We start from the raw sequence: 21,122 nt of genomic DNA, 5'->3' as shown, positions 1-21,122 counted from the left end.
GTTTCAAATGCAAGCTATTCTACCATTATTTAAATCATTATTTAACGTGTGTCTATCTCCTATGTTCAGCTTGTTCCATTGTCATCCATGGCAGTAGCGTGTCGATGTCACATACTCATTCTATTTTACGGCCGCACCGTGGCGCTATAGTTTAGTGAAAGTACCCAGAATTCCGAAACAAACATCTCCTTCCATACTCATGCTCTCCCCCAGTTTCCGGAATATCACTGCTAAGCTTTATACGAGAGAAAATGGACTCCTGAGATTGCCCACTATTATCCAAGCGAAATCCGTAGTGTTTTTTTTTTAGCAACCACGTTGAAGTACGTCCAGATAAGGCACTCGCAGACTCGACAGGTAACATGGACACCACTTGCTCCACACGGCTACACTCTATTATGTATTAAATGATCAATAGTTCGCCGGCTAATGCTAAGGTAGCGGTCATCATCGTCATTAGCGTTGTTTGACGTCGCTAGTTCGGCTAACGCTTGCTAACACGTTTTAATAATGTATTTGTAGAGCAACGCCGTGGCTTTTCTTGAGGCCAATTCGGCCGTGTCTTCCGCACAACCCATGCCGATGACGTGTTATAGTTTAAAGACCCGGGATGCGTTGGTGCGAACAGCTGCTCGTCCCCAAGTTGCACCTTTTAGCCACAGATGAGTAGCACCGCTACGCTAACTCCAGGGTAGCTCCTGGGTTGTTACAGGTTGATGGCTCGTATGGCTCCCTTGAATATAACCAGGTAGCCCACTTGAAACGACGGATCGTTGGCGTGTCGGCTGTGTTATAACGTTGTGGAAGTAGATGTATTGAAGGGTTTTATATTGAGCTATTCGGAAACGGCTGTGGGAACGGGTTGTTGTGCTAGCTAATAGCAGCTAATGCGTTAGAAACTTACTATGGGCTGAGAACCTAAGCTAGGTGGCTAAACCATTAGCGTAGCAATGGCTGGTTGGATGATGCCATTTTGTTTTGTGTTTTTTCCTCAATTACGACCAATTCCTTGTCTCACAGGGCCTTCAGACTCAGTAGATAACTGGCTATGCGTCTTTCAGTCGAGTTAGGCCATACACGTGTGCATGTGTTTGTGATGTTGCGATATCCATTTAGTCTGTATGTTGTAAACAAACGATAGAGCCTGCGCTGGGGTAGTAGGCTCTCCATACATTTGACTTCAGATCGCATTATATCTGGATCTATTTGGTCATCTATTTCACATTACAAATCCGAATGTAATTAAGAACCTGGTGCTGTTTTTCTGTAAACCAGAAAATGCTGTAAAATGGGTAAGCTTAACGGGACGAAGGCTTAATTCGGGTACGTGCATATACAGTGTGATGTAGTCCATGATTCATCCATGCTTTGTACAAACCTTGGAACGATACTTCTTTATATCATTATTTACATCATTATTTACATCATCAAATGTTTGCCATGTCTCTGCTGTGAATATGAACCATCAGTAGATCCTGGGTTCATCGCTGATGACATTTCTCAGTTTCACAATACAGCATGTGTTGAAATGACACAATTGTTGCTCTTTCCCACAGTAACTGGATCCTGGTTGCGGAACCTTGACCTCTCTCCATTTCTGTATCGATGGAGGGGTCTGACGGCTCAGAGCAAAGTGGCAGTGACCAGTCAGAATCACAGCGGCGAAGACAGCTGGACCGCCTGGACAGGGAAGAGGCCTTCTACCAGTTTGTCAATAATCTTAGTGATGAGGATTATCGCCTCATGAGAGACAACAACCTTTTGGGCACCCCAGGTAATAAACACTGACCTGATGGTGCCAAATATTGAAACTGAGCATGTGGTCATGTGTAGAATTGAACTCCAGATGAGCTATGATTATGGGCCATAAAACAAACCAGAGGCATGTACTCACCAGGCCTGTGACACTGTCGTCTGTCTATCAATGTATTCGTAGTTCTAGGACACATTCACAGTAAGCTATTGCAACAGCCTGGGTTCTGCATTACCATGTCGTCATCTTCTAGTTAAATAGTTTTATTTTATATGGACATTTGATTACGGAAACACGTCTTTGATTTTAGTACACTGACACAATGCTAAACAAGCAGCAACCTGTGGACTACTGAGTGAAGACACCGTCCGTTTCTATCCCAGGACAGTGGGAGGGGGAATGTAAGTTCCAAGCATCCTTTAGCAAGGCAACGTGCAAGGAGAGAGCTTTGAATGGGCAGTGGCTTGTCCTGGTAAGCCTGGTGGCTTTCAGTAATGTCCGGTTTTTGTGCACAACAAAAGACCAAACTGCTTTACAGGCCAATCCATTAGAAACATTTGTAATCCTTTTTTGGAAATGTTTGCAGTACATATGTCAGGCAAGTCTACAGACACATTGACAGATCATTCCTGTTAAGTGCCGTAGCTTGCTCTCAATGGCATTTGTGTGTGAGATCTGCAGATGAAACCTAAGACAACCAATCCTTAATTAAAACATTTAAATAACATTGTTTTCCCCCTAGGTGAGGTAACAGAAGATGAGCTTTTGAGTCGACTTCAACAAATCAAAGATGGTCCAGAGCCACCGAATAGCAGCCCCAGCACTGAAACTGGAGAAGCCACTGGTGGTGAGTCTACAAAAGTTTTTTTTTTTTTTATTTTTTTTAAGTGGTTGAAATTAACAAAAATCATCCAGCCAAAATATATTTAAAAAATCCCTCCTTCCATATTTCCATAGAAACCCCAGGGGGCTCAGAGGACTCTTCCAACGGTGACACGCTGCTGGACTGGCTGAACACCGTACGGCGCACGGGGAACACAACGAGAAGTGGTCACCGCGGAAACCAGTCATGGCGGGCCGTGAGCCAGACCAACCCGAACAGCGGCGACTTCCGCTTCAGTCTAGAAATCAACGTGAATCGCAACCTGGCCGAGCAGCAGGCGGCGGCGGCGGCGGCTGCGGCAGCGGCGGCGGAGGGCGGGCAGGAGACCCCGGACGCTCCAGGGGCCCAAGGGGAGTTTACGGCAGCCGGGGTGCCTGCAGCAGCGGGGCCTGCAGCAGGCGTGACTGCAGTAGGGGTGACGGCCGCGGGTGTGACTACAGCATCCGGGCCTGCAGCAGGTGTGCCTGCAGTAAGGGTGCCTGTAGTAGGTGTAACTGCAGCAGGTGTGACTACAGCTGGAGTGCCTGCAGCAGGGGTGAGTGCACCAGCTTCACCTCCACCGCCGGTGCCTGCACCACCAGTGCCTGAGGCCGAGGCTGAGCCGGAGCCACAGGCTGTGTCCATGGAGGTGGAGGAGGTGGTTGAAGAACCAGTCGTAGAAGAGTTGGCCGTCATAGTGGAGCCAGAGCCTGTATTAGAAGATGCTGTGATGCAGGAGGTGCTACCAGAACCCTCAATCCCTGCCCCCACCGAGCCACCAGTCCAGTCCCCCCCTAGCCCCCCCCAACGTCGAGCACAAAGGAGAGCCCGCAGCCCCAGTCCAGAACCCCGCAGAACCAGGGCTCGCACGGCCCGGAGTCGCTCCCCTCTCAGCCTGGAACGGCTGGACGGTCTTCCTCACCTTCGCCATCCCCCCCGCCCCATCCCGGCCCCTGTGGCCCCTGCCGAGGGCAGCTCTAGGACTCGACAACACGTGCCCACTAGGCAGAGCAATCCAGAGTACGAAGCGCAGCCGGCAGCGGCCGAGGCGCCGCCCGCGACGGAGGCCCCGAGTGCAGGACCTCCAGAAGGAGAGGCCGGGGGTGCAGAAGGGGGGGCAGGGGGCCGGCGGCCTCCCACCATCATGCTGGACCTCCAGGTGCGTCGCGTGCGGCCAGGCGAGTACCGCCAAAGAGACAGCATTGCGAACCGCACGCGCTCCCGTTCCCAGAACTCAAACAATACCTTCCTGTACGAGAGCGAGCGGGGCGGCTTTCGTAGGACCTTCTCGCGCTCGGAGCGCGCTGGCGTGAGGACCTACGTCAGCACCATCCGCATCCCCATCCGGAGGATCTCCGACGCCGGCCTGGGCGAGGCCACCTCCATGGCGCTCCAGTCGATGATCCGTCAGATCATGACCGGCTTCGGTGAGCTCAGCTACCTCATGGACTCCGACTCTGAGTCCTCGGACTCAAATCGCGGAGCCGGCACACCCGCAGAACCGACCGAGATCCTCAACAACCCGGAAGGCGCGAGCGCGCCCGCGGCAGAGGAGCCACCCGTGGGTGCCGTTAGTGCAGGGGAGGCTCGGACAGCGGAGAGGGACTTAGAGGAAGGCCTGACCTCCGGCCCGGCCGGAAGGGAAGGTGGGGTTGGTGGCGGAGCCGGGGGCTTCAGGGCTCGGCCCAGACCCCCCATCAGCATGGAGGAGCCCAGCTCTCTGCCGTTCCTCCGGCTCGCCCACTTCTTCCTCCTCAACGACGACGACGAGGACCAGCCGCAGGGGTTGACCAAAGAGCAGATCGACAACCTCGCTATGCGTAACTTTGGCGAGAGTGACGCCTTGAAGACTTGCAGCGTGTGCATAACGGAGTACGCGGAGGGCAACAAGCTGCGTAAGCTGCCCTGTTCCCACGAGTACCACGTGCACTGCATCGACCGCTGGCTCTCGGAGAACTCCACCTGTCCCATCTGCCGCCGGGCTGTGCTTGTGTCGGCCAACCGGGAGAGTGTGGTTTAATGTAACGTAACGGAGCTGCATTGTAGATACAGCGGGGCGGTGGCACTCTGAAGAGTCGTGTAGGCTTTCCTCTTTCAGTTAGGGTATCTAATGCCTAATTTCTGTGACAGGTGGTTGGGAAATTATTCCCCAGCTTTGGTTATTTTAATTTTATTTCCCCCCACGTATTTGTGTCCCTCCCCCATCCCCCATCCCCCCCCAAATGCAGTGATGAGTGGTGGCTCCGGATGCTCGGCAGATTAGTGTCGGCGGATATGTCTTATGGTTAGGCGGCGGTGCATCTCCGGTATTTATTAACCAAAATTTTGTTTTTACTCTTAATGATCCGCTTCTTTTCCCCATTGTCCTAAGCCAAGGCGCTCTATCCCAGGTTTTGTCATTTTTGTCTCTTAATGACAAAAGAATAACTTTTACAGGGACTACAAACCAGCTTGTAGTTTCAGCACTTCATATTATAAAATATTTTGTATTAGCGCTCATATGTGCCTAATAGACCGTGACTATTATTTATTCCCATAAGTTTGAAAGTGTTTTGAAACTATTTTTTCACTGCATGCAGTTAAGAAGAGTCATCGCCTGAAAGTAAAAAGTAAAAAAATTGAAGAGATACTTTCCATCAATATAATGGTGTTTTGGTTGTGAGAGCGACGGGAGTGAGATTGGAGTATATGGGTCATGAATCAGAGTATCCCATAGTTTTTCATATCTATAAATACTCAGATTTACACGGAGCTGATTAAACATCTACTTGGACATGGAACTCCTAAAGGATGCTATGAACTGTCAATTTCCCTTCATATGTCAAATGTAAGAAAGAAAGTATCAATATTTTTTTGAGAGGCATGAACTGTCAAATGTCAAAGCTTGTTGAATTCTTTTAAATACAAATGTAGAAGGTTGTACAGTGTTTGGGGCAAGACGTGCAAAACAGTTATTTTGGAATGTGTGAGTTTATTTTGGGATCTTATTGCATCTTTATACACAATCATGTACAATTATTTCCATTTCTGCAATTAGAGATGTTCCAATACATGCATTACTTTAACACCAGGTTTTAAAATAAGGGGTCTGATTTTTCTTTATTACTAAGGTCAAGTATCAAGAGTAGGTCAGAACAAGTACTTTCCATCTACATTCTGCAGAAAAATACATTATGGGATGTTTCCCGTGATGTCACACGTGTTGGTTCTCTTCAATATAGAAGACTCTGTTTTCAAACATCTCGTTCCCATCACCTTGATACTGCCATAATTCTTTGTAGCTGTGTAAAAAAGAATGTATTGGAAATTGTTCTCAGACTTTAAAATAAAGTAGTCTGAATCGGTAATGGCATAAAGTGCTATTTGTGTATCTCTAGCTACATGAAATGAAGTGTCGGTAGGCCTGTCCGACTGTGCCGGTTTGGTACAGGTCCTACCTCAGTGTACCATTCTTCCATTCCTAACCTGAGATGTTTTGAGTGTAAAATGTCTTCCTTCCAGAAGACTCTTAAGATGTTTACTCACTCTGTTCCCGTACTGCTTCACGTGTGAATGCTCCATATCTGGAATGTCGGTGTGCAATACTTAAAGAAAAAAACACGAAACCTGAAATTAGATAAACACAAACCATAATATAAATGTGTATAGTATTCCTTAACTATTGTAGACTGTTAAGATCGCTTAAATAAATACTTGTTACTTTTTGTGTGTATTTTGTTTCAATTAGTTGAACGTGATGTGATTGGCCGACAGTATGGTCATATATTTCCACATGAATTGGCATGTTTTACAGTTTCATATCATTGGGAAATGATAAAGGCTGTTATATATGTCATTTGACAGGTTTTCTGTGGAGTCATGGATAGAGAGGACAACGATTCTGGTCTTATTTACATTATTTATTTAGTTTCTTGGAAGGTTGGTGTTTTGTTGGTGGTGTTTGACATGCTCATATATTCACAATTGGCCTTTTTATCCTATCCTGCAGATATGGATTCACCAATGCATATAATATGCTGGCTTCTGCGTTCTGTATCAGGTATATCAGGTATAACCTTTGAGCTAGTACCAGAATTAGCGTATTACGGTAATTGCGTTGGAATTGCAGCGGACCGATAAGGAAGTGAGTAAGAAAAAGAGATGGCGCTCCGGACGATTGGGAATCGTTTCTCTAACCTACATTTGGCCTATGTCAAGGTATGTTAAGATACATTGATATATTCAATGTGGTGTCATTGATCTAATACTAATCTGCCATCGTTGAAGAATAATACATGTGTTGTACATTTGAGAAGCCGACTCGATACATCTGGGTAACTGCTATGTGGTTGTGTGTACAGAGTACCGTAATTGCTGAATTTTATTTTAAAATTGTGTAGACCCTCTCTACAACAACATTACAATCCCGACCTGGAAGTTCGTGTCCCGTTGAAGTGAGTCACCTGGACCATTTAGTCCTAACAGTGAAAAGTGTGCCGGACACCATCAACTTCTACTCTTCAGTGCTTGGCATGAAGGTGATCACCTTCAAGGTATGTTGTTTTGGGTTTACTACAGTTGATTTAATTTCCACTAGAGGGCAGACTCGGATTATTAATGAAAGGAATTTGCCTCAACCAACACGTTTTCGCATCCTATCACAGTGCCAGTCTTGTTTCAACAGGGGGATCGTAAGGCCCTGGGGTTTGGGCAACAGAAAATAAACCTACACCAAGTTGGCAAGGAATTTGAGCCCAAAGCCAAGTATCCAACTTCAGGCTCTGCAGACCTCTGTCTAATTACAAAGACTTCTTTGCCTACAGTTGCTGCACACCTGCAGGTATTGTCTCTTTGCATATTGAAGAATGTAGTCTGTAATGTGTAGACATGTTATATTCCCCTCCTTTTTCCTTTCAAGGCTTGTGGGGTCCAGATTGAGGAGGGTCCAGTGGAGAGGAGTGGAGCCGTCGGCAGCATAAGCTCTCTGTACTTCAGAGACCCGGATCACAACCTCATAGAAATCTCCATCTACAAGTAGGCATGTGACGTCACCACGAGAAATGTCCTGCTTAGAGAATCCTCCATAAAACTAGAATACTAATTAAAAACATCAATATTTTTGTATGTGATTCCTCAATAAAAAGAAACCTGATTTGTATTTGTTTTTGCATGAACGTTTATTGTCACAAAAAAGGCCTAATGTGGTGAATTTGAAGTCGAAGTTGAACCAGATAAAGGCAAAGACAGACCCTTTCTTTTTGTTGATTTGTAGTACTTAATTAAACATGGGAAGTTTTCTGGTAGTGACAATGTAGGCCTAATCTTCAATTACAAAACGATCTAGAAGGTGTGTAGGCATAGCCACTTCATTGTTGTAAGCAAAACATCAATTATTAATTGTGTTATTAAAGGTTGTAAAGGTGTCAAGTTGAAGGTCTCTCACCAAAAAAAACAAAAGGTGACATTACAATCCTTCAATCTGTTCATTTAAATCGATGCTTTGATAAGAGAGATGGATGGTTATTATTATGAGGGACACAATAAAGCAATTTAGTTTTATGACGTTGAGGTTTCCTTTGGAAAACTGCACCTGTGTACCAACTAACATCATTCCTTCTGAGAAAATTAAAGGACAAATGAATGAATGAAGATGAATATAATCCTGAAGATTTCTTCCAGGTCGGCCACTTTGCTTGATATGACATATAACAATTGGAGTTTCTTGTTTATTTAGTCATGGCTTCAGTATCTTTTTGAATACCGTGACGCACCATAACATTTATTCATTTTCAGAAAATACTATTCGGATCATTCATAATCAAGAAAAAACACAAAAGTGGTGTACTCTTCAAAATACTTCCAGAGGTGAACATTGCTTTATTGTTAAGGGTTGGCATTCATTTGGGGAAAATTATGATAAAGCTACTATTTCAAGGTGTCAGTTGTCAGTTGACACCTTCTTTGCTGCAAAACGGAGAAAGCCGACACGTTCTCACAGGTGCCAAAGATTTCATGATCTGCAATCCACGTTGCACAGGAAGTCTGTATGTCTACCAGCCATATATGGACATGGCAGCAAACAGTACATAAGCATTGTTCACATATTGTTGTACACAATGTTTGCAATTTGTACACATATTGTTGTGGCTGATAGCATCTTCCTTTGTGGGTTAACTTGAGTACAGTGAAAGATGTATGTTACAGCTGATATGCAGTGCCATTGGGATCAGGTTTTTTTTTTTTTTCATTGGACAGAGAGCAAATATTCCAGCACAGCTTAATTCTTACAGCTATAGAGAATAGGTAAGCTAAGTCAAAAAATAATATGGGGCTGCGGTCTCCAGGGTCCACGTCCTGTGTTTGATCCATCTTGCTCTTTTTACCACATCACCTGAGTTTCTAAAGCCTTTCTGACACAGGGGGCTTTCTGGGAAAAGGCTTTGAGGAAGTGAAGGGTTTCCCGCTTGTTTCCAGGACTTGGAACTGTTACCTGTTATCTACCTCTGACCTAGAGTTGACAATGAAGTTTCTGTTTGCATTTTAGAGACACACTTACTGAAACAAACCAGTTTGAGGAGTGATTGAGGAAACTAATTGATGATTTAATTTCACCACCCGTCTTTCAAAATCTTTAACACGGCACCATGAAGATATAACGAAATCTTCTCTGATTGTGCACCAACGCTGAAATGCGATATACTGGCGGGCCAGTTCTGATAGACATTAGATATTATCTGGGGGGCCAAATTAAATTACACTGCGGGCCGGATTAGGCCCGCGGGCCTTGACTTTGACAGCTATGCTTTAAGGTGTGTAGCACTTTATGGTTTAACTGAATCATCAAGCTTCAGGAAACAATTTTTGCTTGCAATATATTTTATTGTTTTAGGATTTTTTGTTTTTTTATTTTGTTTTATACTGTGCATACTTTATGATTGATTGTAAAAAAGAAAACACAGGCTGTGCTTTTAAATCCTATAATCTGTTATTTCTAATCCATTCAGGGCAGACAGACTGCGGGTGTAAGTGGGACAAGCTTGGGCCAAGGCTGAGGGGGGCCCATGGGAAATTTGAAAAATAAAAAAAAGTTTTTTGTATTTTTTGACTGTTGCTCAAATAGTTTAATAACATAACTAAATGTCATGCACCAATATGTCACAGCCACAGTTAAATAAATTGAAGTCTGGCTCTCAGAAGAGAAAGGTGAAGAAAGACAGTATTAGTACAGACAATATTGAGGAGTCAGGTTCTGCCTAACTTATTTTCTAAGAAAGGTGATCACAAACATTTAAACACACAAGATGAAACCCCATTCTTAACTCTGTTATCATTGCTAAAACGAACAGAGACAACCCAAAGCAAGAGCAGACAATCGGCTACACTTTCAAATGAAAGGCCTTGCTTATTAAGGTAAAGGATAAATAAAGTGTACAGTAGGCTAATATTGCAACAGCAGCCTACTGATTTAAAGCAACCTAATATAAAATTAAGACTAAGCCGTTATTAGGCTACATGATAAATAATAACCTATGGCATATAGGCTAGTTAGCCGCAGACGTCATTGCATTACAAAATGGCTATATCATCCTAGCTGCCTGCTAATAGGCCTAAAACCTAATTTTTTTAGCGGGGGGTGGGGGCCCATCAGGACTTCTTGTATATAGGGGCCAGAATTTGGTGCTACGCCCCTGAATCCATTGCTTTGATCATATAGATTAATGGTCATTGTTTTGAAGGATAAAATGCTGCAGTTTAGTTTATTTATTGTTTCTGTGTCCTTTGTTAAAATGCACTGATGTGAAATCTAACATAATCTTGACATTTCCTTCTGAGAAAATGAAATACAGATGGTGTTTTTTGAGTTCCTTCCAGGTCTGTCTCATTGTTAAGTTTCTTGTTAATTGAGTCATGGTTTCAGCGTCTATTTTCATCCACACAGTGACACAAGGACGTCAAACAATTGAATTCCCCTTAACAGTGCTACTGACACCAAAACAAATTTAACAATGAAAATGACAAGCCCAGTGGACTGAACTGACCTCATGACTGACTTTTGACGTTTTCTAATTGATTCACGCGTGCCCTTTATATATGCAATATAGATAAAAAGAACTGAACAAGGAAGGGGTGTATTGTTCGAAATCCTTTCAGGTGTGTTCACATTGATTTACTGTTAAGATAGATATGACATAGCAATTGAGTTCATCACTTTATTGAATAATAGTTTCTGTGTCTTTGTGTGTCTCCTCAGAGATGTATCACGTTCTTCGTCTGTTGAAAGGCTGCACCTGTGTGCCACCTCGACAAATCATCACATTTCTGTCTGACCTTTTTGATTTTTATCTTGGAACATTTCCAAGCATCATGTATCATCTGGTTTATTTGTCCAGTTTGTTGCCAACATGTAGTTCAGTACTTCTGCTTTGACATTTGTAATTTACTCTTTTTAATGGGAATAAACCCCTGGTGGTTCTCCTAAAGCCATGTCTTACTGTAAATGTATTTAAACTTCCAGTAAGAGGGTCCCACAACAGCCTTTATACCACCTTCCATTTGATACCTCCTTTCATGTGTTATTTGTGAACATACTGTAGCTCCCATATGAAATTCAAACTCATCAAGTCCACATAAAAAAGCTTTTATGTTTAAAGCACCTACTGACTGTAATAATTCACCAGTAAATATTATCTCCATTTCAGACTGTTTAAACATGCCATGGCAATTGATTTTCATACAAACGGTACATGTAGACTTTAACACCTTTCCAACTTTATCTTATTTCTCACTCTCTTCTCTCTTTACTGAAACACCCATTTTCACTGACATTACAGTAACAATCATAAATCACTGTTATGTATTATGTTGTAATTGTATGCTCTTTTTGTTGTCTGGTTGTTTGCTTCTGTCTTGTTCTGTTCTGCTTATCTTGTTTGTATGTGTGTAATGTTTTTGGGGTAGCCTATTTTGTTCAGGACCCCCTCGAAAACTAGATGGAACATCTCAAGGGCTTATCCTAATAAAATAATTAAAAATAATCTAAACTAAGGTACGGAAAGTGGACTACAGTCTATATTTAGATCGATCTGATTGGTAGGGTTAGTTTTTTTTCTACCAATGAGATCTCTCTTTTCTACCAATGAGATCAATCTTTCTTGTTTATTATTCAGGGCACACATAGGCCTACCTGTTAATCTGTAAATGTGTGGGCTTTTCCGCTTCCGTGAGTCCAGGAGGACTCTGATACCGTCGTGCTGAACCTGACAATGCTGAAGGAATGTCCCTGAGCTTCCTTATCCATATTAAAGATACACTGAGCGAAACAAACGCTTTTAAGGAGTGATTGTGGAAACTAATAATGGAAGAATGATTACTATTTTCACAACCCGTCTTAAAAATTATATAAACTTTCATATTCATCTATCTATCTATCTATCTATCTATCTATCTATCTACAGTCTATCTCTCTATCTATCTATCCATCTATTTAAATTAATACATAATTGTGGTTGAAGACAAACTAGAAAAAAGTAATTGTGAATAGTTTTATTTAATAAAGAAAACAGAGTGTCAACATTATTACATGGCTTACATTGTCATATTGAATGTATATCGACAACAAGCGTATACATTTCAAAGAGTTTATATTGACATCGTTTATTAAAAATCATATTTATCCATTTCAGTGAACGGAATACCATTCTAAATAAAATTATTTCTTCATCTGATTTGAATAGAAAATTAAACTCTCTGAAAGAGGTCCTTCTACATAGCTACAGGCATACTATTTACAAAGATAAATGTTGCACATTGAAACATGACAGTAACTGACAATGATTACAGATCATTGTAAAATGTGAACACCGACACCTTCTTCAAATCCAATTAAAAAATGTAAATAATAATTAAATAATATTAAATAATAAAATCTTGTCAAATGATTCAGGGAAGTGTTCACTGCAGCTTCAAGAGGAGAGGTGTGCAGTCTGGCAGCTCATCCAGAGCCTCCACTGTCTCGATCAGGCCCTCCACCTTCTCCCGCGGCAGCACCGCCCCCGCGTTGCTCCGGAACTTCTTCCTCAGGCTCTCATTGGTCAGCGGGTTACGCCAGTGTCCGTAGAAGGTGTCACACCGGCCCCTGAGAACATCTCCGCCGTCGAGCGTCACCTGGACCTCGGCGTACATGAGGTCAAAGTTTGCGGGGTTGTCTTCTGGGTGCTCCATGCGGACCAGGCTCAGCAGCGCCGCCAGCTCTGGCCGCGCTATGGCGCCCGCGGTGAAGGACTGCACCGTCACCTCCCCGTCCAAGAGGGCGCTGCAGGCGTTGAACTGGAAGGAGTGGCGCGCCTGGTGCTCGCACTCTGGGAAGGGCCGGTTGATGTACTTGGAGCGGGGGACCCTCAGCAGGATGTCCCTGACCTGGGAGGCGGAGACTGTTCCGGAATCCACCCCCACGATAAGCTTGTGGACCGAGGCTGCTGCGTCGACCACCCAGTGCATGCCCAGATGGGCGGGGAAGCGTTTGAACGCAATGTCCTGATCCTCTATCAAGAAGCTGTGGCCCTCATCTGTGGCTAAATTCAATGGCAGAGGCGTGCAATCTTCGTAGAAGGCGTTGAAGCCAGCCACGCCGGGGACAGAGTCCAAGATTAAAGGACTGGCTTCCAGACCCCTGGATGCCAACAGCGCAGCCTCCATACCCAGGCGAGAAGCATTGCCGATGTGAAGCGGTTTGGACTGAGTGGCGGCGTTAGCCATTGGGGCGCCAGCTAGTGAGGCAGCGATGGCCAAGGCGTGGCTGCACTGGGACGGGTCCAGAGACAAGAGATGAGCACACGCTGCTGCTCCTCCCATAGGGCCAACCACACTGGGAGGATGGAACCTAGAGAGAGAGAGAGAGAGAGAGAGAGAGAGAGAGAGAGAGAGAGAGAGAGAGAGAGAGAGAGAGAGAGAGAGAGAGAGAGAGAGAGAGAGAGAGAGAGAGAGAGAGAGCAGATGAGCAAATGCATTTCTTGAATTTCCCTTTGGGGATCAATAAAAGTATCTATCTATCTATCTATCTATTTCAACTGTGTGCAACTATTGGCGAAAAGATGTCCTTTGACCTACTGAATTGCAGTGCACAACAAGACAAGAAACACCGCAGATTTCATCAACGTCTTCCCCTGGAATTTCTGTGCTCAACTCACTTCTTGGGGATGTTGCTGGCGCCGTTGGAGAACCTCATCAGTCGGCCTTGGATCTCGATGCCAACATTGAAGGCAAGCAGTAGGTCCAGGCCACTGGGCTTCCTGATGTGGGGCATCATGTCACTGACAGCCAGCAGTGCTGGAAGAACCGCTCCTGACGGGTGAGTAGCTGGGTGCCACGTGTCGTCAAAGTCCATGGAGTGAACCTACAACAAAAAGGAGGGAATGATATGCGATTGGTACCTATTAAGAATATAAATATATGACGAATGATACTCAGTTTCACGTTTGCAATACTTACGGCCACGCCGTTGACGAAGGCCGCCAGTGTGGGGGACAGTTTGGTCCCACTGCGGCCGTAGACAGAGCTGATGTCATCAGGTGCGTACATTTCCTGAAGCAGAGAACGGATGGCTGATTGTTAAGCACGCTAGATGAATACAAATCAAGACATCGCTGAAACCCGACTATTCATTGTGTTCATTTTCCGATGCAAATAGCTAACCCTAACCGAGCACTAATCCTTTCCGTGGCCATAATCTGTCTGTGTGGTGTCTTTAAGGTCACCACGAAGAAATGCTGCCAACATCATGCAATCACATACGAAACAGCTGATGAAAACAGTTGATCCTTGTTCCCTAAGGTCATGCCTCTCATCGCGACGGTGAGGCGGCCCATTTTCAGAAGACCTCACCTGGCAGTGCCGCAGAGCCAGCTGGAACACGTCGGTGGTGCTGCCGAGCAGGCCCACCCCCAGGCTGTCCAGCACCATCCTCTTGCTGCGGCGGAGCACGGTCGGGGTGAGGTGCCGGGCCTCCAGCCCGCTGATGAACCTCCCGAAGCTGGCGGTCACCGTCTCCTCGGGGGCCGGCCGCTCCACGGCCGCATGCTGGGCCGACGCCGGGAGAGCTGGCGGGAAGCCAAGGGATGCAGGATTGATAAGAGATGAGCGACAAAAGGAGAGGAGGGCAGGTGCGTGCAACCAGAGAGTGGAGCAGAGAGAGAGAGGGCTCCGTCCCGGGGGAGAGAGGGGATTTATCAAAGCAGACGTGCTCTAAGTGACCTCATGTCTCTAATCAGTTGAAATGAGACACGCAGTCGAACAGGTAAGCCATACTTTCAGGTTTACGTCATCGGTTTCAGTTGTGAATGAATGAACAGTCCAAGATTGTTGAAAATGAAGAGACGCACCGATTGTAAAAATGTTTACCTTTTGTTCCTGATTGATGCATGCGCCTCATAGCGCCCACCGACCTCATGGTTTTCTGTGGAACACAAAGATGGTTCAAAAGTCAGTGTGTGTTTTCTTCAAATCTGTTACTGGCTACTCGTATCATAGTAGTTATTTTCATGTAATTATATGTAAATCTAAACACTAGGCCAGACACACATCTTATTAAATAAACTGGTTAAACTGATGAACCAAGAACAGGTGATTATTTTAGTTTTCTCTCCACATTGAAACATTTGATAACACAGATGGCCTTTCAAGATGAGTGTCAACTAAGAGGAGTTAAACTTCTCAACTTCTCAACTTCTCAACTCTCCCAAATGTGATAAAAAAATTAAATCCCAAGCAATAGGTCCCTATTAACAATAAAGTTCTTTCATCTTTACCTGTAGTTTGGAGATCATCATGTCACAGATTGGTTCTTTCTTTACAAAGTTGATTTTTTCCCTTGGTTTATTTTTTCTTCTCTCTCTTTTGGATGAGAGTTCTCTTTGCCTCTGAGTGATGTCTTCTGGGTGACAGACAACCTTACTTTTATAGGGCTCTGCCCAGCCCAGTTTCCTTCATTGGTCAGGAAGGAAACACAGGATTAATTTTTTTGTCGTCACAAAACTTTCCCAGAAGAAATGTTAGAAGTTTCAAAAAAGCTCATCATCGTCATCATTGTCAACACGTCACTACCTTGATCGTAAGAGCAGGTGGAGGAGGAGGAGTTCTTTGTCCAGGTGTAACGGAGCACCATCACTGGGTGGTTCTCAGATATTTCCATGAAACCCCTCCCAGACTCAGGAAAGCATATTTATGACGAGTCTCCACCTCAACCTCAAAATAAGAAGCATCACTTCAGCTCCCTGGGCATACTCTTGTCTCACCAGGTAGGACACTTTGTATATTTTCTGTACCTGTATCACATTAGGTCATGTGTGTTAAGACACTGCTTTAAACCAAGCAGTTTTAACCAAAGCTACATCACTAATGTGCCTAAGAGGAAGCTTGTATCATTAAAATAGGCAATAAAGGTAAACATAATACAGGGAATTCAAACAATGTAAATTGTGAATTGATTACTTTATTGTTAATTTATTTGTTAAAGGAATTTTGTAAATTCTAATTATTAACAGATTAAATAAATACGTTACCTCTGTGTTTATTCATCTCTGTCTTCCCTGTGAGTTCGGAATAAATGCTAAATGCTGAGAACTGCTTCCCTCCCAGTAAGCAGGGTTAGTCAGAGTCAATATATCACCTGCTAATCTTTGGCTCGCCTTCCTCTTACATGACAATAGTGCCTTACTAGAGCCGGCCCACTTGTTGTGTAGAGGAGGAGAGAGGCAATAGTAGAGAAACTGTGTTTTGTGAATACTTAAGATAACATAGAAGATAAAAAATGTGGTATGGAAAGGGATCCTTCTCCCTTAGTTAAAATACCTGAAACATGAATATATCTGAAATCAGCAAAGTTACTTAATATATATTAATTATAATATATATTGGCCCTATAAACAATTTATTCATTTATGTTTCATGAGTGTGATTATTGTTTCTGTTTAAACCTAAAAGGCTGTCAACAGAAACTCGACATGGCAAATTCAAACGGTTTTCCAGCCAGTTTCTATGGCGAGCCAGGGGTTCTAGGCATGTTATCCAATGGCATCAGTGCATTTCTTGTACTTCTGCAAAACTTCAATACAGCGCAGACCGGAATCTCACCAGTAGGGGTCGAGAACATACTTGCAGGTAAATATTCCCACCCATTTGTCTTTTACTTATGATATATAATTCCACCTATATTCCAATTCTAACAATTGTTGTTCTCTCCCATCTATTTTGTAGGTGTACACCTTATTCTGATTGGTGGAATTTGCCAATTGGTCGCCGGGTTGCTTTCCTTTCGCAAATATGACCATTTGAGTGGAACCGCCTTTATTGGCTATGCTGCTCTCTGGGGTAGTTATGGTGCTACCAGGATATACTACGGAGCTGTCACACCAACAATAGAAGCTCAATATGATACGATGAACAATATGTCTACACACCTGATGGGTGACCTGTCTCACATAAATACCACTTCAGTTCTGTCAATACAATCAGCAGCTATTTCTGGTCTGGTGCCCTATATCCTCCTCTCCTTTCTCCTTGCATTTTGCTCTGCCACAGTAAACTACATCATGCCCTTTGTGTTTGGAGCAATCACACTCACGTTAATCTTTGAAGCAGTGGCACTGGTGGCCAACTCTTGGGCCCTAGTTGTCGCTGGGATCTTGGAGCTTCTCATTTTGATCTTTGCCATCTATGGCTCAGCTGCACTCCTGGTTAAAGGGCTGACCCAGCGCCTAGCCCTGAAGGGCTTTGGGACCCCCCTATTCAATGTCCTTCTTCTTGGAACACCCAACTCAGCCAGTGCACAGAGCATTGGCCAGGAAAAGAAGAAGAACACAAAGTATGCCGAGCCAATGGCATTGGGCTTCTTCTGTGACACTGTCTCTTCATTCATCTTCGCTTTCTACTGCTTCGGCTACGTGAAATCCTTTGCATTAGGAGTTGCATGGGTGTCGATAATCTCCGCTGCCCAGCTATTCGCCACCTACTACGCCCATCTCCGCCAAGACTGCTACCACGCTACCAAATTTGGCCTCCATGCGACCTATTGGCTTATTAAGGCCTGGGAGGAATTTGTAGCATCTGTGCTAATTGGGGATGCTAATGAAGTGTCCTCAGGACGGGAAGCAATGGTGGGGAACTGGTTCTTTGTGGCTGCAGCCTTGGTGCTCTGCGTGGGAAGCCTGAACACAGATTGCCTGGAGCTGTCCCACAACACGCTCTTCCTCCTGCTCACAATCTCCAGCGTCCCTCAGATCCCCCTGCATGGATACTACATCTTCTTCGGTGTGGCCTGTTCCCTGTTCACCGCAGCCTCCCTCTACGGCACCTTCTCACGCCTCATCAACACCATCGCCGAGAAGTCCCTGATCCCGGTAGGACCCCAGCCCGTCTCCACCGACCAGCTCAAAAGCATCCTGCGCTGCGGCCGATCCGACCACAAAGACCCAGGGGAACCTCCTCAAAATGACCCGATCGCAGACGCCCTTTTCTACGTCTCCAACGGAGTGGCGGCTCTCTCTGCGCTGCATGCCAGTTCAAACAGCACAAACTCAAGCTTCCTGCATCTGACCGTGCCTTGGGTGTTGATATCCGGAGCTGTTATCCAGGGATACGTGAGCCAGGTGCAGGTCCGGGGTGGAGGGCGATTTGGGTCTGTCATCCCTTTCTTCTATGCCGTGGTGTGGGCCACTTGGACCTGGTTTAGATTCGCAGGTAGGCTATTCATTTGTTTGTATTTGGGGTTTATTTATTTGTCGTTTGTATTCTCAGTGTGAGTCTCAGTGTGGCTTGATCTTAAGTGACACATATTTATATTACAGGTGTTCTGATCCAGTTGTCTCCAATGGCCGCCCCTGGGTTCACAGCAGGTGCTATTGCATTCCTGGTAATCAATGGATTCCTTATGCTAATTGGTAAGTTCAAATGTAAAACTTATTTTAAAGATAAAGATAGATTTATCAGTATTTTGATTAACTGGTGATGTACTTTTCTTTTTGGCAGCCTCATATAGGAACCTGGTTTTGCTGTTTTTAACAACAATCATGGAGGTGGTACTGGTGTGTTTTCTGCTCTCCACTCTGGAGAAACTTCCATATGAACTAGAAAGTAAGCACCTCCCCCCCCTTCTTGTTGAAGTCTAATATTATAACAACCCATTTGTGAAAGCATTTTCTAATTCACATGCTTGCTGTTTATATTTCAGTTGCCATGCTTGCCATATTTTCTATCATCTGTATATATGGAGCCCTTGCATCATTGGTGAATTGCATCTTTGCACAGAGATCGCTCCCAATGGGTAAAGCCCTACTCAAGGTGTGTGAATAGCATTTTATATTCTGTTCTATGCCATTCTACGAAATACATTAGATTAACCACAAATCTCCAATGATTTTAGGATCAGAAAAAACAGGAGGAGAAACCTAAGCTCCCTTGCCCTGTGGCTGAATCCCGGCTCACCAGTGGCCTCTTGCAGATAACTAAACTCCTGGACGAAGGTGGAGTCTGTGGTATTCCCACTGACACTGTCTATGCCCTGGCTGCCTCCTGTAAGAATCCCCAGGCCATCGAGAAGATCTACAACATCAAAGTATGCAGAATCCCTACTTTGAACAAAGATAATTTTCAAGAAGACTATAGGTGAACATGCTAAACGTGTGCTCTGTGGCCACTGTGTTTCAGGATAGACCCGCAGAAAAGCCCATCTGTATCTGCATTTCCAGTGTGGAACAGCTGCTTGCAGCCAAGCCACCCTTCAGCCCTCTGCTGTGGGAGTTCATGAGGAACGTCTATCCCGGAGGCATCAGCTGCATCGTGAGCAAAGGCGACTGGCTCTACAAACTGGGTAGGACTTGTCTGCTGATAGGACTGTAAGGGAGGGAGAGAGGATTTGAATGAGGGTTTCAGGATTGACTTTAATTCTCATTGGTCCTGCATAGGTGTCGGGGCGGCGTATGACCGCGTGGGAACAGCGGACAGCATCATGATCCGAGTCCCCGACCACACCGTCACCGGACATCTGTGCGATCTCACCGGACCCCTTGCCATCACGTCAGCCAATCCAAGCGGAGAGCCAGACAGCACGCACCACTCCATGGTCCTCAGGTGAGTGGAGCCGGGCCCCCACACATCTACACCATTGTTCCCGAATCCTTTTGGTTTTGTTGTTCATCGTAATTCATTATACTGTTGTTGTTTGCTTGCAGCCGATTAGGACATAAGATTCAAGGGGTTTTGTGTGACGGGGACTCAAACGAAGTCGTGGCCTCCACAGTGGTCAACTGCCTGAAGATAGATGAAGGTACAATAAATACCACCTTTGACCCAACAAATTCCTAGTGACGATCCTGCATCACATTAAACCATCCCTGTCTTTATTTGTTTCTTTCCCACAGGTACCATTGGCATCATTAGGGAGGGCTGTGTCCCTGCTGTGAAGGTCCAACAGATCTTTGAGAGAGTGAAAAGTCAAATGCTGTGAATAATGGCAGAGAACCATTCTGTCTTTATCAGAGTATATCTTGAGTGTGTGTGCTTGCTTGCTGTTTTCTAGAACTCTCCCCATGAACTCACCTCAGGGATAATTTAATATGAGAATGATATAATGTGTGTTGTTTTTACTTTGCTATGCAGACAACCAACACCCGAGGCACATATTGAAAATTACCTCATCGTACTGTAATCCTTATTGTAAAAGGTTAATTCACTATGTGATTTTCACGTGACAAAATTTTTTATTTATCAATTGAGTGAAGCAATTGAGGCTTTTTGCATTGTGTTCTATCTGCTTGACTGGGCACTACCATTATAAGCATATCAGAAAGGAAACTCATGCTTGCCTTACAGCAAACTTGCCTTATGTTACATTATCATAACTACCAAAACATTTGTGTCAAATGATTGTTCTCAGTATTTATTGATTGATTATATGGGTTGATATAGATGTAAATTCAATGTACTTGAAAATATGTATTTAAAAATGGTTTGGCTATGCTTTTTCTGCCTCTATTGTATATGCTTTATATTATTGTTCATTCTGGAATTTATTACAAATAAATTGTTTTATCTGATATGCTGTTACTTCTTACGTCTAAAGGAATATACATCATTCGTTTTGGTTGTACTTGAACACAACCAACTCAAATATCAGTTCACAAAATTGGACATTTAGCCCAAGACAGGCTTTCACAACAATATAATAATACAGCAAATATTTTTATGACATATTTTGAGGTTGAAGTTGATAGTGATGATAATATTAAGTGAGTTCTGGTACAAGTCCTTAATAAGAAAATGATACATTTACTATCCAGGCAACCGCTTCTGTTTAAACTTTCATCCCAAATGCAAATGAGACAGTGCTCAAAGACTCTCTACAAAGCATCTAAAGGATGCTTGGAAGACTATAGTTTATGTACATTTTTGAAACGTGAACCTATGTGAAAATATTGCAGTGATATCACACTCAAGGCCACCTGCCACGAAGATCTTAATCCTAGTTTGCTGCAGAGT

The 21,122-nt window shown here is 44.2% G+C and overlaps 4 protein-coding genes across 4 annotated transcripts; 3 read left to right on the top strand and 1 right to left on the bottom strand.

Moving 5' to 3' along the window:
- Positions 1-229: 229 nt before the first annotated feature.
- rlim (ring finger protein, LIM domain interacting) lies at positions 230-6,305 on the top strand. The gene is made up of 4 exons (XM_084469948.1): positions 230-357; positions 1,557-1,774; positions 2,496-2,600; positions 2,711-6,305. Exons 2-4 carry the CDS (start codon positions 1,606-1,608, stop codon positions 4,633-4,635), a joined length of 2,199 nt encoding a protein of 732 aa, XP_084326074.1. The 5' UTR covers positions 230-357; positions 1,557-1,605; the 3' UTR covers positions 4,636-6,305.
- A 427-nt stretch (positions 6,306-6,732) lies between these two features.
- On the top strand, positions 6,733-7,731 carry glod5 (glyoxalase domain containing 5). The gene is made up of 4 exons (XM_084469250.1): positions 6,733-6,812; positions 6,995-7,147; positions 7,279-7,434; positions 7,513-7,731. Exons 1-4 carry the CDS (start codon positions 6,756-6,758, stop codon positions 7,630-7,632), a joined length of 486 nt encoding a protein of 161 aa, XP_084325376.1. The 5' UTR covers positions 6,733-6,755; the 3' UTR covers positions 7,633-7,731.
- A 4,814-nt stretch (positions 7,732-12,545) lies between these two features.
- Positions 12,546-15,418, bottom strand: irg1l (immunoresponsive gene 1, like; the record flags this gene model as incomplete). Its single annotated transcript, XM_084469199.1, has 6 exons — positions 12,546-13,473; positions 13,781-13,986; positions 14,082-14,174; positions 14,475-14,689; positions 14,991-15,045; positions 15,398-15,418. 6 exons carry the CDS (start codon positions 15,416-15,418, stop codon positions 12,546-12,548), a joined length of 1,518 nt encoding a protein of 505 aa, XP_084325325.1.
- Positions 15,419-16,591: 1,173 nt separating this feature from the next.
- On the top strand, positions 16,592-20,091 carry LOC311344981 (uncharacterized protein; the record flags this gene model as incomplete). The annotated part of the gene is made up of 10 exons (XM_084469340.1): positions 16,592-16,748; positions 16,845-18,326; positions 18,434-18,526; positions 18,615-18,719; positions 18,817-18,926; positions 19,009-19,200; positions 19,293-19,455; positions 19,550-19,715; positions 19,817-19,911; positions 20,006-20,091. 10 exons carry the CDS (start codon positions 16,592-16,594, stop codon positions 20,089-20,091), a joined length of 2,649 nt encoding a protein of 882 aa, XP_084325466.1.
- Between the last annotated feature and the right edge of the window lie 1,031 nt (positions 20,092-21,122).

Source organism: Micromesistius poutassou, assembly GCF_964030765.1.
Source record: "Micromesistius poutassou genome assembly, chromosome: 6".
In the NCBI taxonomy this organism is placed as follows: Eukaryota; Metazoa; Chordata; class Actinopteri; order Gadiformes; family Gadidae; genus Micromesistius; species Micromesistius poutassou.
The sequence above is the reverse complement of the archived record's forward strand: the minus strand, read 5'-3'. Positions and strand labels throughout refer to the sequence as shown.